Below are 22,379 nucleotides of genomic sequence, written 5' to 3' on the forward strand. Positions count from 1 at the left end.
CTTCGCCTCTACCAGCGGAATTACTTGCGAACTCAGTTGAATGGGATTTTTGCTCAGAGTTTGCATCCCGAGTTTCTTTTTTTGGTCCAAAACAGAAACTTAACGCAGTTTGATTACCCTGCGATTCTTCGCGAGTTTGAGCATGCAAACACTCCCATCTACTTCGTTTGGAACGTGAATTGGAACGCGTTCTTCCACTTTTCTTACCTCCTTAGCGGTTTTTCTCCCTCTCGATTGTCCTTCACATACGACGACGACCAAATTCTAATTGAAACGGACATACACGCCAGAGCGATGCAAGCGATGGCCGAACGACCCGGAATTCACTCCTTGCGCCCTTGGTGCTGGTGTAAGCGATACTACAAGCGCACAAAACTGCGCTTATGCGTGAAACAATGCGAAAAGGCGCCGGATCTCGTTGTAAATCCCTTTTTCGCACCGTCGTGGGTGGGAAAAGTGATGTGGAGATACGATATTCCGACGTATTTGTGTTGTGAAGAGATGTCCTACTTGCTGACCGCGAATATTCAGTGTGGAATCCGCTGGTACTGGATGAATGGGACGTATCAATCGTTCCAGAAAGACAAACTCGATCGAAGGAACAATACGGAAACCAAGGAGCTGATGAAGAAGGTAGATTGGAGGAACTTGGAGCATGATACGATGACTTACTATATGAAGGCTGGCTATAAAACGAGCTATGCATATGATATGAAGTATTTGAAAATGACTCAGAGTGTGTATCCTATATTACGTGTTTGTGTTACCATACAATTGTTTGGCTTGGACCAGCACGATGCGAATATTCATGTAAGCACGAAGAATGATCGTAACACACAGAGTGTGTTTGATTACGCTATTTTTGCTAGTATCTGGAGAGAACCGTATTTGTCGAGCACTGAAGTTTCAAAAATAGATGTATATTCGTTAACAGATGACAATTACGAAACGTTGGTTGGAAATGGAACGAACGGTACTTGGTTCATTCACTTCTATGCGCCTGTAAAATAATTCGTTGCAAACTATTCTGTAGTGGTGCTCATTATGCAAAAGAACCCATTCGATGTGGAGAGACTTGGCACAATCGTACTCTCCCCAGATCTCGTTTGGAGAAGTGGATATTATGTCCGAACGTGTCATAGTGACTCGTTTCCAGGTTGTTTATTATCCTAGTTTCGTAGTCATTCAAAACGTATGGGCAGTGTGCGTCTATCACATTAGGGAAACATGGCTGAGTATTCCGATTTGCGCAGTCTGGAGTTAATTGAAAATGTCATTCAAACAGAGTTTGTTTATGAATTGATAGTACTATTGTAGTTTCTCGAGCCTTCAATTCAAGCCCCTTCCTGCAATACCGCCAGTTTTCCCGATATTGGTCCAAGTATGAAAGGAAATTGGTTGTTTTGGACTAGAAAGCCGTTTTGCAGACGAATCACTGGCTTTCGCAGCAGCCACTCTTTACCTGCACGCTTCTGGTAAGCACTGGAGTGTTAGTGGGTGTGATGCTAACCGAAGCGATTTGTGCGTGTTTCAACAAAGGTGAAAAATGTGAATAGTATGAATTTGAAACTGTTGCGTGTTTGTTTTCTCAGAGATTTCGACTTGGCTTGTGGTTTCTGAGCGATATCCAAACCCAAAATGGGTCGATGAATGAACGATATGCATTGCAGATTGCCGCTCATCAAGAAAGGCGACTGCAAACACAGGATCCAGCGTGATTTTCATTTGCTGCATATCTTTGAGTAAAGTGTTTTGCATGAGTTCGGCGATCTCTTCAGCTGTCCCTCGTAGATCGCAGCATCGTTTTGCGAATAAACTTCGCATAAAGCATTCTCCATATCCAGAACAGACGCATCCAACGCCGTCTTCACACCATGCTCCAGCCCCAGGAACCGAGCACAATCCTCCGCGACCCGGTTGCTTCAGCCAGTTTCCTCCACTGCTCGAAGCAACGACGATATGGCCATTCTTTGGGTGAGAGGGAGAAAGAGGGAGCAAACCTCCATCACCAGACATCCAACAGTATCGCTTGTTTCCTGCTTCTTGCTCTCCTCTAATAGTTCCAAATAACGCTCCCCTCGTTTTCGCTGACTGATTTTGACCTGAAAATTGAAGAAATCATGTCACATCCCACTGTGTTGTCTTTAAAGAGCCCGTTCTCCTTTGCATAATTTAAAGCAGAACTCCCTGTAAGCAGGCAGGGTCGGATTAACTGTCCCATTTCCAAACCCAGAGTTGATTCCTCTAAGAGAGAAAACGCGATTGCCGAAGGTCTTGATGTGTCTGGAACTGCGGTAACACACCCATAGGACATATCTCGACTTCGAATAACAATCGCATCACATTCAACTGTCAAATCCTACATCGATCAACTTCGGAAAATGGTACCCTTGTTAAGTTACTTCCCTTCCCAGTGTTCACAATTCCGGATTCCTCCAGAAGTGTCATGATCAACAAGGCAGTATCCTCGAGACTATTTGATTTCTATACATGGTTTGAGAGCAATAGAGGCACATGAAATTGTTCATTTCCGAGAGTAAGGCATTGTTCAATCAGTTGTTTGTATTCTACGAATAAATCTCAGAGTGATATGAAGTGACTGTGTATTTTCTTTGAAGAATATTTACCAGCTCCTATATGTATAAAAATGAAAACCATGTCTAGATAATTATTATTGGAGCGGCAATGAGCTAACGCATATAATCCTATAAACCGTTTAACAAAAAAGAAGGGTGATCGGGTTTTTACGTAAACGAGCAAACCCTTTTTTTCACACTAAATGTCTTTTGAAGAGCAAGTTAGCGAATCCTCTCAGATTTTTTCAGTGTCGCAATCCGAGAGAAAGAACGTACGTTTTCAACGGTATATGGAAGATGCGCATTCTGTAATACCTTGCTTGAATGATGATCCTGGTGTTTTCTATGCCTCCGTTTTTGATGGTCATGGAGGTATTTTTTGTGTGTATTGCGTTGATTTGTGTAGGGCGCGAAACTGCAGACTTTGTAAACGCTCATTTGCCAAAGAACCTAATTAATGCCCTATCTTCTGGAGAAATGGAGACAATAGAACAGTGTCTTGAGTATGCGTACTATTTTACCGACATCGAATCAAAGAATGAAGACATGAAAAATAGCGGTTCTGCAGGTGTTACTATTTTATTGCTGAACGAGGAGGACCAGCGTGTTTTGTATAGTGCAAACGCAGGTGATTCCCGCTCTGTTCTTTTTGCAGATGGAAAGACGATTCGATTGTCTTATGTAGGCGCAGTAGGTTGCGTTGACTTTAGGATCATAAGGCCTCCGACCCTGCTGAAGAAAAACGGATTACAGACTTGGGAGGTGTCATCATGAATAAGCGAGTTTTCGGTATTCTCGCAGTTTCACGCAGTTTTGGCGATCATTCATACAAGCGTTATGTAACAGCTCGCCCCTATATCACTAGGACGGAGTTGTCAGAGGACGCAGAGTTTGTAGTGGTCGCATGTGATGGTGTTTTTGACGTGCTTTCGGACGAAGACGTGACTCGCTTGGTAAAGACCGAGGCGAAAGAAGGACGTCTAGCTAGTTGTGCAGAGAAGATTATTCAGGAGGCCGTGGATCATGGATCGACGGACAACATTACTGCGATCGTGGTGGGTTTAAAGCCGGTGGAGCAGTGGTCGTAGCGCCAAGTGTTACAAGCTACAGGCTGCAAGCTGCAAGTTAGGAGCTATCAGCTACGATCGAGTGAATGCCTCTTTGAATAAATGAAGGAGTAGTGGTGTGCGTTGGGTTGTTTGTTGCTCAAACAGGAGACAGCGCTTGTTGAATTAATGTACATTCACGGAGCAGAGCTTCATAGGGTGGAGAAGACGAAGGATACAGAAATTTCATGGCAGGGAAATAGGGCATCGTCGATTCGTCCTGATCAACGGTGAATGCATCAAACTCGCGCATGATTTGCTGATCATACTCGAAGAGCTTGCGAAAGTGGTCTTTGATCTTGGGTTCTACCTTCCCCGTCCGGTGAACGGACTGTAGAAGCAGAAGCACCAGCGTGATCAGCTCATCTCGCTGCTGAAAGAGCATCGAGAGCGATTGGAACGCGACGTTTCGCTTGTACGCTTGCTGCTCGATGCTGTAGAGCTCTTGGTAGTCGGGAATGGTGATTCCGTACTCGCTATTGCCATTGATCTGCTGCGTTAATGTATCTAATCGAAGCTTTAGGAAGCCTCCAAACAGAGTGTGGTTCAGATTGCGAATCTTGCTCAGCTCGGAAATCGCACAGCTTTGAAGCTCGAAGACAAGATCATCGCAGAGGTCAATGATATACTTCTCTACCTGCTTCAAATCCGAGAGATTAAAGCTGGACACATCGAGAAAACGATTCATAAAATCGTCCTTCTGAGAGCTCGTGGAATACACGATGTCCAGCCACTGGCCAAAATACGTCTTGATAATCGAGCAATAGAGTAAGAAGAAGGCCTTCTCATTCTGCGATGCTGAGTAAAGCTGCTGGAGGATGGCGTATTGCTCGCGATACCCCTATGATGAGAACCGATTCGTTGCAATACATCGACATTCCGCAGAATAAAATTCAGGATACTCACATCGTATTCGAATTGATTCATAATGGAGGTTACAGACTTCACCATCAAAGCAACGATATCCCGGAGAGAAATCTATTGGAAAAACTGATCAAATTAACCAAAATACTTGACGTCGCCTCACAGAGATAATGTTGTCCTTCAGACTGTCGCACTGCTCGATTAACGTGCGGTTCTTTAAATCCACTCCGATGAGAACCCCCGATCGTTTACACTCAAAAAAAAGCATGGCTTTCAGATAGTTACGCAATGCTTGAACTTCGTACACCTTCTATACATAAAGAACGGTCCAAAAAACCACTGAGCACACAAAACGGTAACTGTAATCGGAAAAGCTGTTACCCTTTTCTCCAAAAACGTCGTCTGCCAGAGTAACTGGCAATGCATATATTATCTAGACATCGCTATCAGATAGGAGCCATACAGAATCTTCGCTAAGTCCCAGCTGCTTGCACAATTCTGACTTCCTGGTTTTTCTATTGACCAAGGACTGCTTGTTAATCCGTTCCTGGACATAAACAACGAGATATCCACACATACCGAAATAAGAGTATATTGAACCTGGATATTGTCGAGTATGTCACTAATGAACTGATTTTGGAAGGATTGGACCTCTTCAGCTCTCAAGGCATTTTTGGCGCACAATACCTCAATAGCATCCAGTGTACTCTGCAAGGCACTAGTAACACTCGTTTCCAATTCAAGTGACATTGAATAACAGAATACAGCAAAATTTATGATGGTAATTTCCCGCGGCAATGATTCATCATCATAAGAAAACAGTCCTTTCCCTTATGGGAGAGCTTTGGGAAAACAAGAGGGTAATGTAACTTTACGCTTCCTCACTTTTTAGCAGAAGAATCGACATTGTATTGTTCCGATGGTAATACTGGTTCCACCTGTTATTACGCCAGTCACAGAAGCTTTCTAGCAAGAAAACAGAAAGAGTGAAGAAAAAGAAAAGGGAGTTTCATCAGGTGAAGAACCAATAAACGATAGTCACCATTGCAAAGAAAGTCTAACGAATATGCCATACTCCGAAAAGGCTCAAGAAGCATATAAAAAACTGAAGGCAAAAGCTTCAGGATTTAACCCAACTCTGAAGTCGTTTTTCATTACCTATACTGGGCTTTGTATATATACAGCAGTAATTTGGATTGCTTTCTGGTGTCTTGGATTCCCGTCTGTATTAAAAGGTGGGTTTCCCATCATCACCGACTACATGAGGTATGTCTCTTTGCAAAGGTCGAAAATAGGATCAATGAGATGCCTCAGAATTCTGTAGGTGCAATTCTCTCGGGAGCATACGGTTCTGGCACCTTCCCTTGTAGTTTGTTTCTTTTACTATTGTCTACCTTTATGCTGATAAAGGAATACGTAGTGATGATGTTTCTCTGCGATTTTAGATCAGCTATTTTTATCATCCGTCTATTCTTGAATTGGAACGAAGAGCGGATGTTGCTAGTTTTTCGAAGTACTGTTCGTCTATGCGGCAAATGAGCACTCTGCGTAAAGAGTAGGGAAGTGGGGAAACGTTGAAGTGTAGGGATATGATGTCAATTGGAGTGGAGGCCGCTTCCCTGAATCCTCAGGAATAAATAATATTTAATTATTGTGTTTGATTTGCTTTGTTTTTATACGCAATGGCTGGGAAAGATGGTTCTAAGTGGGATGGTGTAAAGTCAAAGCTGATGAAATTTCATCTGATGATAATATTGGTGTTTGCGATTGTCATTGGCATCGTTTTTCCTGCCCCAGGTGAGTAGTGGTCGGAAGGGGTTAGGTATAGGACAGGCGCTGTCTAAGACGATTTTTACAAAGGTCTGCGTTTTTCTGATCTTCCTCATATCTGGCCTAAAGCTCGACACGAGCTCAGTAAAAGACGCCATTCATTACTGGCCCGTATTGATTTGTTTGTGGTCTTCACAGTAGCACTTCATCTTCGGCTGTGTCTTTATTCTTCTAGTATATCCGTTTTTTGGCTATCTAGTACTGCTTATTCCCGTGACGCCCCGAGAACTGATGATTGGTATTGCCTCAATGTGCTGCAGTCCAACAGTTCTCGCTTCATCCGCTATTCTGGCTGACCAAGTACCATCTCTTCCCTCTCCTGATGCGTAGTGTGGAGGAAGCTTCCCCTTAGCCTTGCTTCTCTCGGTATCCACGAGTCTTTTAGGTGTTTTCATCTCTCCTATTTCCGTTTCTTTACTGTTTAAAAGCAGTAATATCACCGTGACCTTAGACGTAACCAGCATTCTGCTTGAGTTACTACTAACAATCGCTCTCCCCATGGCGATTGGTTATGTATTCTCTCCTCCCCTTTTTAACAGCAGCTCACTCAGCTGTTCTGCTCTTGGGTAGCAAAGCAGGTGAAGCGATTCTCCTCGCTACTGAAGGTCCTGTCTTCCTTATTTTTGTGCATGGTCCCTTGGGTCAAAATGAGCGAGTCTCGCGACCAGCTGCTTCAGTTGCAGTTTATCAGCATCGTTTACTCTCTCATCGTGATCATCATCCTTCATTACGTGTATCCCTCCACGGCCATGTAATGACTTGTAGAACAATGCTTATCGTCTATGGATTATGCCGCGCAACGAAGACGCCTCTGCCTGCAGTGAAGGCACTCACACTGACGTGCCCTATGAAAACGTTGCCTATCGCGATGACCAGTAGGATTATGTGCGTGGCTTCTAGGTAGTTATCTCTTTCTACCCACCCGAGCTTGGAAGTCAGGGTATCATGCTCGTCCCTGCGATTTTGTTCCACTTTTTCCAGCTCATTAGTGGTTCTTTAATTTCCGTAAAGTGGACACCCCAAAAAGAACAGATGGAATTACCGATTACCGAAATAAAAAAAGTCCCCGAAAATGGTGATGTAGTTAAGAATTCTCCAACTGTCTCAGCTTGGCATGTTTGTTTGGGATGAACTTCTTGTTGTTTGTGTTATGCTTCGCTCCCATGCTCGTCATGGGTAGCAGTCAGAAGAAGGTAATAGACTCTGCAGTGTGAAAAATAGAAGAAGGGTCCTATTATTACTCACAAGGTGTTTTTCGACATTGAGATCGATGGTCAATACAGTGGACGAATTGTGATGGGATTGTAACGATGTTTTGTGTAATTGAGGCGTAGATATGGAAGATTAGCTCCGATAACAGCGTATAATTTCCGAATGCTATGTACAGGAGAAAAGGGAATAGGAAAGAGTGGAAAGCCACTCCATTACAAAGGATCCGTCTTCCACCGCATTATTCCAAACTTTATGATCCAGGGAGGCGATATTACGAAGGGAAACGGAATGGGAGGAGAGAGTATCTACGGGAAGCAATTTGCTGACGAGACATTTGAATTAAAGCACTCTCGTCCTGGGATGCTGTCTATGGCCAATTCAGGAAAAGACACAAATGGTTCCCAGTTCTTCATCACGACTGTATATTTCTTCAGAACGATTTATTGACTAGGTAAAGACACCGTGGCTTGATGGAAAACACGTTGTTTTTGGTCGAGTGATTGAAGGAATGGAAGTTGTCAAGGTTATTGAATCGATGGGATCTCCAAGCGGAATTCCTCTTCGTCGTGTTGTCATTTCTGATTGTGGTGAGTTAAAAAAACAATGAGCGACCAATTTGTTGTAACTAATTTGTTTGTTTAAACCACGGATCGGCAAGAAATGAGGGCTTAAAGAATAAGCTTAAGAATCGTTCATCAGACAGCACATCACTAGAATTCACTTTAAAAAGATCAAATACATATCGTAATAAATGGGGCTATTTCTTCTTTGACGTTGGTAATTCTGATCTAATGATTTACAAAATACTTGTATTCCTACATCCCCCACGACGGCCTTCACAACTTGATTTCATTTTAAAGTCTGTAAAGTACCCAAATAAAAAAAAGTAAAACTCCAGAAATGGTCACGATTATCCACAACATACACTACATAATTATTCGTTCTTTGTGGTGACTAACCTACATAGCTTAACAAGCTATCTTCTATCCACATCAATAGGATTTAAGTCATTACAGTAAGGATTTGGTATCCATTAAGAGTAGAAACCATTTGGAAATACAGTCTTAGTATATTTTAAAAGACGTACAGTATTCATAGTGAGTTAATCAGTTTCTATGACGGAGAATACAAATCTGGGAGAACTCACAAAACAAATAGAGGAACTAGAGACTAATGTCGAAGAATTGAGTATAGAGCTAGCAGCAAAGTGTAATGAGTGTGAATCTTTACAAGAGTCATGCGACCGTTACAAAAAGTATAACGACATCTTGGAAAAGTCAGTAGAGTTGAAGAGAGAGGAAACACTTCGTCTTCGGAAACGACTATCCCAAATGGGACAAACTATCTTGGGTCGAAGTGTTGAGTCGTCGGATCCCAATATTGTAATGGAAGAAATCGAGAAGAAGTATAGTTCCCTTCTTGAACAGAATAAGGCAGCAAATAGTACACTTCAAGAGTTACAGTCTCACGAAAACGAAATGGAAAAACTACACAATGAACTAAGTGTGTTAACAACATATAAGGAGCAGGTACACATTGTACAGCAAGAACTTTCTGAGAATAAAGCCGTTATTCTGAATTTGCGTGCTGAGCTGAATAGTTTAGAGCAGCAACTCAAGGAGAAAGACAGTACAATCATGTCATTAAGTGCCGTGATAGATGAAAACAATGAGGAGTGTGATAATATGACAGCCGACCTTGCTCAAAGCGAAAACACTATTCTTGAACTGAAAAATGATATAGCAACGCTGAAGGTAAACTTAGATTCCAAAGCAAACGAGATCGAGGAATTGAGAGAAGAATCGAAAAACAAATCTGAAGAGATTGAGTCCTTAAGCTCAGATTTGGCAATGAAATCGAATGAAATTGAAGGATTGAAAGAAGAATCGAAAAACAAATCTGAAGAAATCGAGTCCTTAAGCTCAGATTTGGCAATGAAATCGAATGAAATTGAAGTACTGAGAGAAGAATCAAAGAACAAATCGAATGAGATCGAAGGATTGAGTTCAGACTTGGCAAAGAAATCTGAAGAAATCGAAGGATTGAGAGAAGAATCGAAGAACAAATCTGAAGAGATTGAATCATTGAGTTCAGACTTGGCATTGAAATCAAATGAAATTGAAGGATTGAGAGAAGAATCGAAAGCACAACTCAATGAATTATCAATATTGAAATTGAACATATCTGAGAGTGATTCTACTGCATTTGATTTGAAGAAAGAAATTGAAGGATTGAAAGAAGAATCGAAGAACAAATCTGAAAAGATCGAGTCCTTAAGCTCAGATTTGGCAATGAAATCAAATGAAATTGAATCATTGAAAGAAGAATCGAAGAACAAATCTGAAGAGATTGAGTCCTTAAGTTCAGATTTGGCAAAGAAATCTGAAGAGATTGAAGTACTGAAAGAAGAATCGAAGAACAAATATGAAAAGATTGAATCATTGAGTTCAGACCTGGCAATGAAATCTGAAGAGATTGAGTCCTTAAGCTCAGATTTGGCATTGAAATCGAATGAAATCGAAGTACTGAAAGAAGAATCGAAGAACAAATCTGAAGAAATTGAATCATTGAGTTCAGACTTGGCATTGAAATCTAATGAAATTGAAGGATTGAGAGAAGAATCGAAAGCACAACTCAATGAATTATCAATATTGTAATTGAACATATCTGAGAGTGATTCTGCTGCATCTGATAAGAAGAAAGAAATCGAAGGATTGAAAGAAGAATCGAAGAACAAATCTGAAGAAATTGAATCATTGAGTTCAGATTTGGCAATGAAATCAAATGAAATTGAAGGATTGAGAGAAGAATCGAAAGCACAACTCAATGAATTATCAATATTGAAATTGAACATATCTGAGAGTGATTCGACTGTATTTGATTTAAAGAAAGAAATCGAAGGATTGAAAGAAGAATCGAAGAACAAATCTGAAGAAATTGAATCATTGAGTTCAGATTTGGCAATGAAATCTGAAGAGATTGAAGTACTGAAAGAAGAATCGAAGAACAAATCTGAAGAGATCGAGTCCTTAAGTTCAGACTTGGCAAAGAAATCTGAAGAGATTGAAGTACTGAAAGAAGAATCGAAGAACAAATCTGAAGAAATCGATTCCTTAAGTTCAGATTTGGCAATGAACTCTGAAGAAATTGAATCTTTAAGCTCAGATTTGGCAATGAAATCGAATGAAATTGAATCATTGAGAGAAGAATCGAAGAACAAATCTGAAGAGATTGAATCATTAAGTTCAGACTTGGCATTGAAATCAAATGAAATTGAATCTTTAAGCTCAGATTTGGCAATGAAATCGAATGAGATTGAATCATTGAAAGAAGAATCAAAAGCACAACTCAATGAATTATCAATATTGAAATTGAACATATCTGAGAGTGATTCTACTGCATTTGATTTAAAGAAAGAAATCAAAGGATTGAAAGAAGAATCGAAGAACAAATCTGAAGAAATTGAATCATTGAGTTCAGATTTGGCAATGAAATCAAATGAAATTGAAGGATTGAGAGAAGAATCGAAAGCACAACTCAATGAATTATCAATATTGAAATTGAACATATCTGAGAGTGATTCTACTGTATTTGATTTGAAGAAAGAAATTGAAGGATTGAAAGAAGAATCGAAGAACAAATCTGAAGAAATTGAATCATTGAGTTCAGATTTGGCAATGAAATCAAATGAAATTGAAGTACTGAAAGAAGAATCGAAGAACAAATCTGAAGAGATCGAGTCCTTAAGTTCAGACTTGGCAAAGAAATCTGAAGAGATTGAAGTACTGAAAGAAGAATCGAAGAACAAATCTGAAGAAATCGATTCCTTAAGTTCAGATTTGGCAATGAACTCTGAAGAAATTGAATCTTTAAGCTCAGATTTGGCAATGAAATCGAATGAAATTGAATCATTGAGAGAAGAATCGAAGAACAAATCTGAAGAGATTGAATCATTGAGTTCAGACCTGGCAATGAAATCGAATGAAATTGAATCTTTAAGCTCAGATTTGGCAATGAAATCGAATGAGATTGAATTATTGAGAGAAGAATCGAAAACACAACTCAATGAATTATCAATATTGAAATTGAACATATCTGAGAGTGATTCTACTGTATTTGATTTGAAGAAAGAGATTGAAGGATTGAAAGAAGAATCGAAGAACAAATCTGAAGAAATCGAGTCCTTGAGTTCAGACTTGGCATTGAAATCAAATGAAATTGAATCATTGAGAGAAGAATCGAAGAACAAATCTGAAGAGATTGAATCACTGAGTTCAGATTTGGCATTGAAATCAAATGAAATTGAATCATTGAAAGAAGAATCGAAAAACAAATCTGAAGAGATTGAATCACTGAGTTCAGATTTGGCAATGAAATCAAATGAAATCGAATCATTGAAAGAAGAATCAAAGAACAAATCTGAAGAAATTGAATCATTGAGTTCAGATTTGGCATTGAAATCAAATGAGATCGAGTCCTTAAGTTCAGATTTGGCAATGAAATCGAATGAAATTGAAGGATTGAAAGAAGAATCGAAGAACAAATCTGAAGAGATTGAAGGACTGAAAGAAGAATCGAAAAGCAAATCTGAAGAAATTGAATCACTGAGTTCAGATTTGGCAATGAAATCGAATGAGATTGAAGGATTGAAAAAAGAATCGAAGAACAAATCTGAAGAGATTGAAGTACTGAAAGAAGAATCGAAGAACAAATCTGAAAAGATCGAATCATTGAGTTCAGACTTGACAAAGAAATCTGAAGAAATCAAAGGATTGAGAGAAGAATCAAAGAACAAATCTGAAGAAATTGAATCATTGAGTTCAGACCTGGCAATGAAATCGAATGAGATCGATTCCTTAAGTTCAGACTTGGCAAAGAAATCTGAAGAGATTGAAGGATTGAAAGAAGAATCAAAGAACAAATCTGAAGAGATTGAATCATTAAGTTCAGATTTGGCAATGAAATCAAATGAAATCGAGTCATTGAAAGAAGTTATTAGCAATAAAGACGATATGCTTTGCAAATATTCAGATAGTATTAATGGGCTTGAAACCGAATTATCTGTTAAAAATTGTGATATTTCTCATTTCCTGACTTCATTTGATGATATGGCACTGTATGTTGATTCACTAGTCGTTGATTATAATAACAAAATCAAATTAATTCATTCACTGCAACTCAATATTGAATCTATGAATTCCATTTATGATTGTTTGAAGTCTGTGGAGAACTCATTGAATTCAGCCACTGGAGATGGAGATTATTTACTTGAGGCTTATGCTGATGTGATCTCTGAATTGTCTGAAAAGCTTGTAGAATGTTTTTCCCAACTTTCGAGCAAATCATTTGGTGATATTGATGCACAGATACAGGATATGAAAGTACCACCAGTCAAGATAGAATTCCAAGACAATGAGGATACAGCACAGGTCGATAGTCAGCATCAGACGGGAGAATGCAATGGAGAATTATTGACTGGTGATGCAACTGGGTGTACATCATGCGATTTGTTAATAAAAGAGAAGCAGCAATTTGAGGAAAAGATAAAGTTATTAGAATCTCAACTAGATGAAAAGACGCAACAGCTAGAAGAGAAGATCAACTCTTTAGATATTATAGATGAAGAGAAACAACAACTTGAAGAGAAGATCAAATTACTAGAAACTCAACATTATGAGGAAAAGACTCAACTTGAAGAGAATGTAAAGGTGTTGGAATCTCAACTAGATGAAGAGAAACATCAGCTTGAAGAGAAGATCAGATCATTCGAAGCATTGAATCAAGAAAAAGTCAAGTCTTTGGAAGCAGTAAAAGATGAAGAGAAACACCAACTTGAAGAGAAGATCAAATCACTAGAAGCTCAACTTAATCAAGAGAAGGAGCAGCATGAAGAAAAAGTCAAGTCGTTGAAAGCTCAACTAGATGTGGAGAAACATGAACTAGATGAAAAGATCAAGTCATTAGAAACTGAACACAATGAAAAGAAACAGCAACTTGAAGAAAGAGTGAAGTCACTAGAAGCTCAATTACATGAAGAGAAGCATGAATTAGATAAAAAGATCAAAGCATTGAAAGCATTGAATGAAGAAAAGATTCAATTCGAAGAAAGAATCAAATCAATAGACTCTCAGCATAATGAAAAGAGACAGCAACTTGAAGAAAGAGTGAAGTCATTGGAATCCCAATTAGAGGGGGAGAAACGTGTTTTAAATCACGAAGCTGAATCTATAGATACTTCTGAGAAACCTTCACTTGACTCATCAACAATGGTGGACAAGAAAGAAATGCAGTCTTTGAAAAAGAAGCTAAAACAAGAGAAGAAGAAAGAGGCTGAATCGAAGAAGCAATATGATATGTTAGTAACCAAGTACAAAGAATTGCAAACAGCGCATACCAAGCAATTCTACCTTTCCGTCGTATCGTTAATCCTGTTGTCGCTGCTAATCCATTTCCTTTATTCTTCTGTTTGTTCTCAAACAATGCAAAGTGACATAACCATTTGAACAGCCTTATCCACAATCTGTGACTCAAAACAAGTGTAGCTTTGCTGAGGATCCACATTATCATCAATCATCAAGCTATGGAACTGCGATACAAAACGATCGGATGCCCAATATTGTACAGTGAGTGGAATGGCGAACTTCGATTCTTTCACCAATTCCTCTATCATTTTCGAAATTGTACCTACGCCATTCACACAAACGTGGCTTCCTTACTCGTTTTTTGCTCCAACGATTCCTTTTCTTCGGGAGCGTGATAAATGATAATGCGATGATAATCAAGATAGAAGTAAATTGGTCGATCCCTATGGTCAAATCGATCGCAGCAGCATCTACACAGCGATCAGGCTTCGAGAAGAAAGATTCAAGCGTGTGATATCAAGCTTATTCACATCGGAATACGCTGAAAGATGGGGATAAAGATAGCGAGACAACAGAAGTGGAGAGAGCTTGCTATGCCTCACACTCCTCACGAACTCCAACCTCACGATGGTGAATTGTTCGAGAAGCTTCGAGAAATGAGTCGAAGAAGAGAAGTTGAGAAATCCTCCTATTAGAGAACCGTAAATCTGATGCAAAGAAGATGGAAAGAGGTACATATTTCGGAATGATTTTAAGTCGTGGGATCGTTTTGAATGTGTAATCTAATGACTCGTTGTTTCTATCGTTCAGCCGCCAATTCATTCAAACTTCCGCATTACCGAAATGTAATGTGACATAAACGAAAGCAGCCACTCGCGTAGAAGCAGTCGCGACTCGCTGAATCCTCGCGACGGAAGCGCTTTGAATGTCTACGTCCCATCCACTCTCTGTCCGCACTTTCTGAAGCAAAAGATAAACGATAACCGACGGATTCGCATGATTAAACACCTCCGTCACGCTCGGCGAAATCTTGTATTCTACCGTGCATCTTCACTCAACTCGCCCTTCGCTTTCATACATTCGCATGCGTCGAATCGGCTGCAGCACGCCGTCCACGCGATCCATCGTCGTGTACTCCACAGCCAGCTGAATCAGCGGGAAATCGTCGCGTGTGATGGACGAACCTACGCTCAATCGCTCGCTTTTCTCCAACCTCGCGGCGAATTGTACTGGAAATCGAACGGAATCGTCGTGCTGGGATGCACGTGCGCGATGTGAATCACCTCGCTGCTGTTGCTGGAGAACTGCAGGCCTCGAATCCCCACCGACTTCGTGTCCTGCCCCTGTCTGGCGATCGAGCTGATCAATACGCCGCCGCTGGACCGGATTCGGAACACGCAATCGTAGCCGTGCTCGCCGTCCAGAAAGGAAAGAAGCAGCTGCTCGGAAAGAGAGCAGCTCTCCTCGTCGTTGACGTCCAGACAGATCAGCCGGCCGTTCGATTCCTCGCAGAGATGGGAGAGCAAAACGGGATCGATTGTGTTGGGAGGCTGGCCGAAGAGCGAGTTATCCGAGATGTTGTTGATGATATCGACCGATAAACCCACTTCGCAGAGTCGCTCGCTCTACATTGGAGAGGGTCAAAACCCGAACGATCTGGGAGTACGCGGAGTTGCTGCTGCTCAGTCGATTGCTGGCGTCCTGCTCGGTTTTGGGAGGGAAGACTAGGTTGGAAGGATGGAGAAACCGAACGATAATCAGCGAATGGATTGATGTTCGGGTTTTCGGACACGCGGCAAACCGAGCAAATCAGTCGGCCGCCGATGATGTTTCCATCTTTGTATTCTTGGTGCAGATAGTCGGTCACGAGCTGCATCGTCTCCGCAAAACAACTACGTCGAATTCGAACGGAATGCGTACAATTCGCCTCGAAGCTGCTGAATGGAGTTGATCGCTTGGATGGCTTTTTCGCGATACAACGCGATGTTGGCCGCGCATTCTTCAAAACTCATGATCGAATGGAGGGGAATCGAGTCGAATTGGAAGGAGGAGGACTTCGAGGCTAGTTTACTGGGTGAATTCAGTTTATCGATGTGCAAACGAGATGATTTCAGTCGAGTGTACTGAAAAATGAACGAAAGCAAGAACCAAAACAAGAACTTTGATTACTGAATGCTTGATGTTGTAGATGCCGAGACGATCTCCAGATGTAAAAATGACTGAGAGTGAGAGAGAGAGAGAAAGAGGAAATACGAATATCGGCTTCACCATGGTAACGTTCAACTAACTTCACTAGAAGCGATTTCACGTAGTTCAGATACGTGGAATACGCAGTACAATCAATTACCAAAACTAAAACCTCTCTAGAATCCTTTGAATATGGGACTTGCTTTCTATCGTGTCAAAAACGAGTTCAAAAAATACTCCATGTCACTCAAAGGCATATCCAAAGTGATATTTGGATACAAACACTCTTCACACCGACTTCGCTCTATACTCGTTGCATATCTTCCATTTAGTAAATATTTATCATATGGGTTGCAGTGTTGACAAAGCGGACAGTGCCAGCTCTTGGAGTCGAACATACAAAACATGTTCAAATATCCGAAGCATTTTTGGCATCGGGGAATTTGCTGCTGTGTAATAGAAGATTTCTACACCAAAACTGCACAATACTGAATACGTAGGTTTTAACTCGAGGATTCAACGGCTGGATTGCAACTCCCCACGGAATTGCACTCCTGTCTTTCGTTCTAGCTAGGGATAATCACTGAGTGTTGAACTCACCATCTTGAGGGAAAACGTCTGAGGAAAACAAAAGACATGACTCATCCTTTTGATTTTGCATCCTCAAAACTTGAAAATGTTCAAAGCAATCCTAGTGCAAAAATCAAGGCTATTTTGGGAGTTCACTGAATACAGATGGAATCTAGTCAGTATCTTACAGTTGAGTCGAGTGTCCTTTCCTGAGCCCAGTCTGAGGGATTTTGGACTACCCCGTTGTAGGTTTTCGATAATTAGTGTTTTGTTAAAGGAAATATCTGCCTATATTAGCTATCTTCCATCTAAAATACTCGCTTTCGTAATTAAATTCTTTCGTACTCGATACATTCTTTCCTTTTCGTAATACTTTTTTTCCTATGCCTCGAATATCGTATGAAACGGCTCTAGTGGAGCTAAGGGAAATGTTCCCACAGTTCAGTGATGATTTCTTTGCCTCATTACTGAAACAACAAAGTCGGAGATCTTTTGGTATTTTACTTAGATGGAAATATGGAGAATGTTGTAACATCGCTATTACTAATTAGTCAAGGAGGAGATCAAGTTGTTCTCACACAGTAATTGTGTTTTTTCTTGATAATCGTAAAGAAGACATAACCCTGTAAGCGACAACTATAGAGACATCGAAGAAGAGATTCGGCAAATCGAACTCTCTGCAGGAATTAACTTACATCGTTCTTGGAAACGAAGACTTCCAGAGGATTTCTTAATGGTATATCTTTTTTCCTTTAGTTCACGGTAGTTGTCATGGCAACCTCAAGAATCGGACGATGAGATTGCAAGGGTATTCACTGTAGAATGAGCTAATTAGTAGCGATTGCAAAATGAATTTGATGAGCAAGCGTCCCAATCTTGGATACAACGAGAGCTACCGAATCAGAGAATGGCTGCACAGCAAATGCAGATGAGAGCGCCTGATCGTGGCTCAAATACAGCGTTCGAGTCTCATAGTGAGCCGTCCTCGGCTTCGAATAAGTTCTCGAGTTTTAAAAATAAGTTTATCAACTTTTTCACCGAACGGAAAGGATACAGGCGAGTTAGCACGTCCAATACTGACACGGACGAACGTAATGATGCTCCTCGTTATTTTGCTTTTGGTATCTTATCTGTAGGGAATGTGGAAATGGAAAACATGTAATTTCGTTTAATATCGATGTGAAAAACCATGTTTGAGATGAATAATGATCATTAAAACAATATCTTGCATATCACAAACTACTTTTTCTAAATTTTAGCAATCTAAAAGTCAACAGACTCAAATACTGAGTATGTTTTCTTTTGTTCGAACAGTTGTGGACTTCATCCAATCGGCATCTGGCTTAAAGGTGAAACCAACCTCTTTAGGAGGTGTCGGCTCTTACAGTGATGAGGCCTCAGCTCTGTCATGCAGATCTCCACGAAGATGTATGCTTTTGGTGGACGTCCATCATTTGATAGCTGTGAGCCCAGTAGACCATGTCTGTCATACAGCACTTGGTAGTATTCTGGAATCCTATAAGCAAGCTCTCGCTACCGCCCATTTGCTCAATTCGGCCCAACTGTCCACTGCTCTTATAGAGAGTGATTTTGCATTTGCAATATCAAAATATTGCGCTCAGTACGAGAATGCAATCTGTTTCTATTAGTGTTCGTTTGTGGAACGGTCTTGAAGTTTTAATCCGTCCAATTCTACCAGTTGACATTGACCGCATGAAAGAAAGTGTGTTCCATGGTAGTTTACCAATTAGTCCTCTCCAATGGCGAAGTAAGCCAAGAATCCCTATCCCTCCGATTCAATGCGGTCACCAACGTCGTAAAAGACGACATGCTACGCTACTTTACGAACATCGACTACGACAGTCATTTCGCCTTTGCTGCGCTCATAAAAGAAGGTTCTACCTGGAAAGGAGTCGCTACAGCCCGTATCATCCAAGACAAAGACGACTCTTCTGTCGCGGAATGGGCAGCGATCGTTTTAGACGCCTATCATGGTATGGGAATCGGCTCCTGCCTTCTCTACTGCCTCTCCTGCGTACTCTCTCTCCTCCTCTCTCATCCAGATGGCCTCCCACTTCGATATCCGGCGTCTCTGCGCGGTGGTTCACCACGAAAACTACCCCGTTCTGCACTGGATGAAGAAGGCCAGCGCCTACCAAGAGTTCTACCGCGACTGGTAGCGTCGCCAACCGATCGTTTAATGCGTGTAGTCGCTTCTGGATGTTCGAAACGCCGCTGAACAAAACGTGGATCCCTTCCGACGAGGTACGGGAGCGACTTGAGCGCGCAGCGCACGGAAAGGGAGGTGTGGAGGATGAGTGCATGCAGGAACTGCAGAGGACCGTGAAAAGTGGGGAAACTGGGGAAACTTGAGTGTAGAAATCGATCAGGAGCGATTTTTGAATGGGTGTAGACGGACAGTGGAGGAGACGGGGATGAAGGAGACAATGAGCGGGAAACGAAATGCTCCAGGTAGGGGAGAGGGCAAAATACGAGGTAGTTGTATCTTTTGTAACATCGGGACAGGATGACTTTGATATTGGTGATTTGTTTTAGTCTGCGTGGTATATATATATATAGTTATAGTTATTTATGTCTTGTATTTGGATTGTTTGTTGAGATGGAAACTTCGAAGGGTTTGGAATATGATAAAGGGAAATGGTCCATTCATTCATTTATTCAATCACTAAGGAGAGTGCTACGATTTTCTGTTGAGAATTGGACAGAAATCGATAAGACGCAATTATGTGTAAAAGGAGTAGCAACTGGTTATAGGAATGTGACGAAATACGTTAGCCGATCATGTTCTGTGCAAAAACACACTTATACTAGAGTTACATGTTCGACAGAAGCTTTGGCAATGGAATTTGAAAAAACGGTAGTTTTTTGGTCGTGAGAAGTCCATATTTTTCTCATAGATTATCATGTCCGATTTTGATATTGATTCAGTATTGGAAAGAGTAGGATTGCAGGCGTAAAATAAGGATCAGGTGAAAGAGTGCGAAAAGTTATCGGAAGAGGAAATACACACGATGTGTACGATGGCTACAGAAATTTTTCTAAAAGAGAGCAACATTTTGATCATGCAATCTCCGATCACTGTAGAAGTCGTTCGAGTGCCTTGATAGGATAGATCTGTGGCGACATCCACGGGCAATTTTACGATCTCAAGAAACTCTTTGAAGTTGGCGGAGAGTGCCCTGATACAAATTATCTATTTCTCGGCGACTTTGTAGACCGAGGCTATTTTAGTTTAGAGACGATTCTATATGTTTTGGCGCTAAAGCTGCGATATCCAGATAGAATTCATCTCCTTCGTGGAAACCATGAGAGCAGGCAAACGACGCAAGTCTATGGCTTTTACGAAGAGTGCTTACGAAAGTACCAAAAATCCCAAGTCTGGAAGGAAGTGACAGATATGTTCGACTACCTTCCTATTGGAGCTTTGATTAATAACAATATTCTCTGCGTTCATGGTGGATTATCTCCGTTGATATCGACGATGGATCAGGTACGCGTTTCGGATGTTTTGCGATGCAGATTTCTGCTCTCGATCGTTTTCAGGAGATTCCTCACGACGGAGCCATGTGCGACTTGTTATGGAGCGATCCCGAAGAGCGTCCGGGCTGGGAAGGCTGGAACGAATCTCCTCGAGGCGCAGGTTGTCTGTTTGGAAAGGACCAGGTTCTAAATGTGGATCATTTGCATGCGGATCTAACGGCTAGTTTAACTCCACGAATAATCTGCGATGCATCGTTCGAGCCCACCAACTCTCGAAAGAGGGCTATAAACGGATGTTCGATGACAATCTAATCACGGTCTGGTCTGCTCCGAATTATTGCTACCGATGTGGCAACAAGGCTTCGATCATGCAAATTAAGGAGAATGGAGACTACGAATTCCTGGTAGGAACGATGCAGGGTACTGACTTGCAGGTTTTCTTGGCGGCGGAAGCGGCGAAGCGGAAAGTTCCGGAGAAAGTCGATCCTCCCGAGTATTTTTTATAGTCTATACCCTTTTGTTTTCTTCTTTCTATGACACTGTTTCCTTGTTTGTGAAACAAACAACCCACTAAAAGAACTAGGCATACGAACTAAGACGGCGACTTTGCGTCATATGGTCGCGGAACGGCTGATTCACATCTATCACGACATCCTCTGGCGCCTGTTTCTCACACTCCTCCCTCATTCCCACAGTAATCCAGTGATGCTTTAAGCACTCCTCCGCGGAGGGCCGTTTCTCGGGATCGGTCTGAAGCAGCCAAGTCACAAAGTCCTTCGCGGCGGGCGAAATATGCGTCCAATAAGGATCTTCTAACAACAGTCCTTCTTTTCGAAAGCAGGCGCCAGAAGGACCACAATACGGATTGTAACCACAGAGTCTATGAGTCAACGCACCGATTCGGAGAGAGTACAAAGTGAAAGTCACGATCCCGACTCCGAACACATCGGCTTTGTAGTCATAGCCTTTATGGCGAAAAACTTCAGGAGCTGTGTAGTAGTCGGAACCAACCATGGAAAAGGTCCGAGGACGACAGTTTCCGAGCGAATGATCGTCGTTTCGGATGAGCTTGCTTAACCCAAAATCGCTGAGCTTGATGTAGGTATCCTAGGAAAATCAAAGCGAAAAGGAACGGAGAACATTGCCAGCGATTGGAAGAAGAATGTTTTCCGGCTTGATGTCACGGTGAATCTAGCATGAACGAGGCTCGCCAGACCTACGATATTCTTCGAATGTAGATAAGCAACTGCTTCTAAAACTTGTTTTATGATATGACTGGCGTCCATTTCAGTGTAATGAATTTTCTCTATTATGCGTTCTAACAGTTCACCCCCAAAAGCTCTACAGCTAAAAACATGATGACGACACTCATACCTTTCTATTGTCACAATGATCTCCTCTTCACTCTCATAAATGTCATAATACTTGATGATATTCTTATGTCGGATAGAGGTAAGAACCTGTGGGTCCAATACAAGCAATCCCGTAGGACTGCAGAATCGCTTGTAAATCACTTTGGCACAAAGGTTTTCTCCAGTGGCTCTATCAAAGATGGATACTATTCTTGCAAATGGTGTCCTATCCCATAACAACCACTCCACACGAACGTACTGAGATAGTTCTTGGTCAAATATATACCTATCCAAAAACTCTGAAAATGGCTTAAAATGGGACACGTTACCCTTTCCTTCTCCATTTGCAGAACCCGACAAACACCCAGTGTTTGTCATCACTAAAACCATGAACCAAAGAATCACAGTTCTTACCAAAAGGGGCAACAAAATCCGCCATGCTTTTTCGAACACGGTTAATTCGAAAAGAATAAGCGGTAATCAAAGATATGTTTAAGGATTTTTGTGGTCAAGAATCAATAAAACCCCGATCACTCCAGATAACAACGCGAGTAAAGGAATCTGACGAAAAATACTAAAATCAACTGGAGATATAGGATGTATAGATGCAGGAAACGTGTTAGATAATCACTAGCAACTCGCACGTTGTCAATTCAAGCGGATGAGTTAATGTGGGAAGAAGTAAGCGCATAAATAGGCACTACAAGCAAAGGAAAACGAGAAATAGTTTGAATACTAGGGTCAAAAGGTAAGAGGAAACGACTGATAAACATTTTTCAGGATTGTTTTTCATATTCATTGGATCTTTTTATTCGTATG

At 41.2% G+C, this 22,379-nt stretch overlaps 11 protein-coding genes; 8 read left to right on the forward strand and 3 right to left on the reverse strand.

Annotated features, from left to right (window-relative positions):
• Nucleotides 1-1,530: 1,530 nt before the first annotated feature.
• GSBLH_T00006893001 (uncharacterized protein) lies at nucleotides 1,531-2,340 on the reverse strand (the record flags this gene model as incomplete). The annotated part of the gene is made up of 4 exons (XM_013043820.1): nucleotides 1,531-1,968; nucleotides 2,001-2,102; nucleotides 2,135-2,244; nucleotides 2,304-2,340. 4 exons carry the CDS (start codon nucleotides 2,338-2,340, stop codon nucleotides 1,531-1,533), a joined length of 687 nt encoding a protein of 228 aa, XP_012899274.1.
• Nucleotides 2,341-2,797: 457 nt separating this feature from the next.
• GSBLH_T00004848001 (uncharacterized protein) lies at nucleotides 2,798-3,768 on the forward strand. XM_013043821.1 has 3 exons: nucleotides 2,798-2,948; nucleotides 2,983-3,257; nucleotides 3,287-3,768. Exons 1-3 carry the CDS (start codon nucleotides 2,867-2,869, stop codon nucleotides 3,662-3,664), a joined length of 735 nt encoding a protein of 244 aa, XP_012899275.1. The 5' UTR covers nucleotides 2,798-2,866; the 3' UTR covers nucleotides 3,665-3,768.
• A 14-nt stretch (nucleotides 3,769-3,782) lies between these two features.
• On the reverse strand, nucleotides 3,783-4,370 carry GSBLH_T00004849001 (uncharacterized protein; the record flags this gene model as incomplete). Its single annotated transcript, XM_013043822.1, has 1 exon — nucleotides 3,783-4,370. The coding sequence occupies one exon, from the start codon at nucleotides 4,368-4,370 to the stop codon at nucleotides 3,783-3,785; it is 588 nt and encodes a 195-aa protein (XP_012899276.1).
• A 1,242-nt stretch (nucleotides 4,371-5,612) lies between these two features.
• Nucleotides 5,613-6,205, forward strand: GSBLH_T00004850001 (uncharacterized protein; the record flags this gene model as incomplete). XM_013043823.1 has 4 exons in its annotated part: nucleotides 5,613-5,812; nucleotides 5,842-5,962; nucleotides 5,992-6,101; nucleotides 6,132-6,205. 4 exons carry the CDS (start codon nucleotides 5,613-5,615, stop codon nucleotides 6,181-6,183), a joined length of 483 nt encoding a protein of 160 aa, XP_012899277.1. The 3' UTR covers nucleotides 6,184-6,205.
• An 86-nt stretch (nucleotides 6,206-6,291) lies between these two features.
• On the forward strand, nucleotides 6,292-7,131 carry GSBLH_T00004851001 (uncharacterized protein; the record flags this gene model as incomplete). The annotated part of the gene is made up of 5 exons (XM_013043824.1): nucleotides 6,292-6,327; nucleotides 6,362-6,487; nucleotides 6,518-6,676; nucleotides 6,707-6,889; nucleotides 6,919-7,131. 5 exons carry the CDS (start codon nucleotides 6,292-6,294, stop codon nucleotides 7,129-7,131), a joined length of 717 nt encoding a protein of 238 aa, XP_012899278.1.
• Nucleotides 7,132-7,593: 462 nt separating this feature from the next.
• Nucleotides 7,594-8,195, forward strand: GSBLH_T00004852001 (uncharacterized protein; the record flags this gene model as incomplete). XM_013043825.1 has 3 exons in its annotated part: nucleotides 7,594-7,680; nucleotides 7,711-8,008; nucleotides 8,040-8,195. The coding sequence occupies exons 1-3, from the start codon at nucleotides 7,673-7,675 to the stop codon at nucleotides 8,193-8,195; spliced, it is 462 nt and encodes a 153-aa protein (XP_012899279.1). The 5' UTR covers nucleotides 7,594-7,672.
• A 508-nt stretch (nucleotides 8,196-8,703) lies between these two features.
• Nucleotides 8,704-9,235, forward strand: GSBLH_T00006894001 (uncharacterized protein; the record flags this gene model as incomplete). Its single annotated transcript, XM_013043826.1, has 2 exons — nucleotides 8,704-9,117; nucleotides 9,194-9,235. 2 exons carry the CDS (start codon nucleotides 8,704-8,706, stop codon nucleotides 9,233-9,235), a joined length of 456 nt encoding a protein of 151 aa, XP_012899280.1.
• Nucleotides 9,236-12,780: 3,545 nt separating this feature from the next.
• On the forward strand, nucleotides 12,781-13,498 carry GSBLH_T00006895001 (uncharacterized protein; the record flags this gene model as incomplete). Its single annotated transcript, XM_013043827.1, has 2 exons — nucleotides 12,781-13,395; nucleotides 13,445-13,498. The coding sequence occupies 2 exons, from the start codon at nucleotides 12,781-12,783 to the stop codon at nucleotides 13,496-13,498; spliced, it is 669 nt and encodes a 222-aa protein (XP_012899281.1).
• A 4,617-nt stretch (nucleotides 13,499-18,115) lies between these two features.
• Nucleotides 18,116-19,263, forward strand: GSBLH_T00006896001 (uncharacterized protein; the record flags this gene model as incomplete). Its single annotated transcript, XM_013043828.1, is given in 8 exon segments — nucleotides 18,116-18,135; nucleotides 18,212-18,328; nucleotides 18,357-18,442; nucleotides 18,459-18,742; nucleotides 18,771-18,883; nucleotides 18,918-19,057; nucleotides 19,087-19,179; nucleotides 19,208-19,263. 8 exon segments carry the CDS (start codon nucleotides 18,116-18,118, stop codon nucleotides 19,261-19,263), a joined length of 909 nt encoding a protein of 302 aa, XP_012899282.1.
• Nucleotides 19,264-19,739: 476 nt separating this feature from the next.
• GSBLH_T00004853001 (uncharacterized protein) lies at nucleotides 19,740-20,752 on the forward strand (the record flags this gene model as incomplete). XM_013043829.1 has 5 exons in its annotated part: nucleotides 19,740-19,808; nucleotides 19,841-20,218; nucleotides 20,248-20,400; nucleotides 20,433-20,612; nucleotides 20,643-20,752. The coding sequence occupies 5 exons, from the start codon at nucleotides 19,740-19,742 to the stop codon at nucleotides 20,712-20,714; spliced, it is 852 nt and encodes a 283-aa protein (XP_012899283.1). The 3' UTR covers nucleotides 20,715-20,752.
• Nucleotides 20,753-20,777: 25 nt separating this feature from the next.
• GSBLH_T00004854001 (uncharacterized protein) lies at nucleotides 20,778-21,950 on the reverse strand (the record flags this gene model as incomplete). XM_013043830.1 has 4 exons in its annotated part: nucleotides 20,778-21,088; nucleotides 21,122-21,315; nucleotides 21,349-21,381; nucleotides 21,411-21,950. 4 exons carry the CDS (start codon nucleotides 21,948-21,950, stop codon nucleotides 20,788-20,790), a joined length of 1,068 nt encoding a protein of 355 aa, XP_012899284.1. The 3' UTR covers nucleotides 20,778-20,787.
• Nucleotides 21,951-22,379: the final 429 nt, after the last annotated feature.

Source organism: Blastocystis hominis (genome assembly GCF_000151665.1).
Source record: "Blastocystis hominis, Singapore isolate B (sub-type 7) whole genome shotgun sequence assembly, scaffold_8".
Classification (NCBI taxonomy): domain Eukaryota; class Bigyra; order Opalinata; family Blastocystidae; genus Blastocystis; species Blastocystis hominis.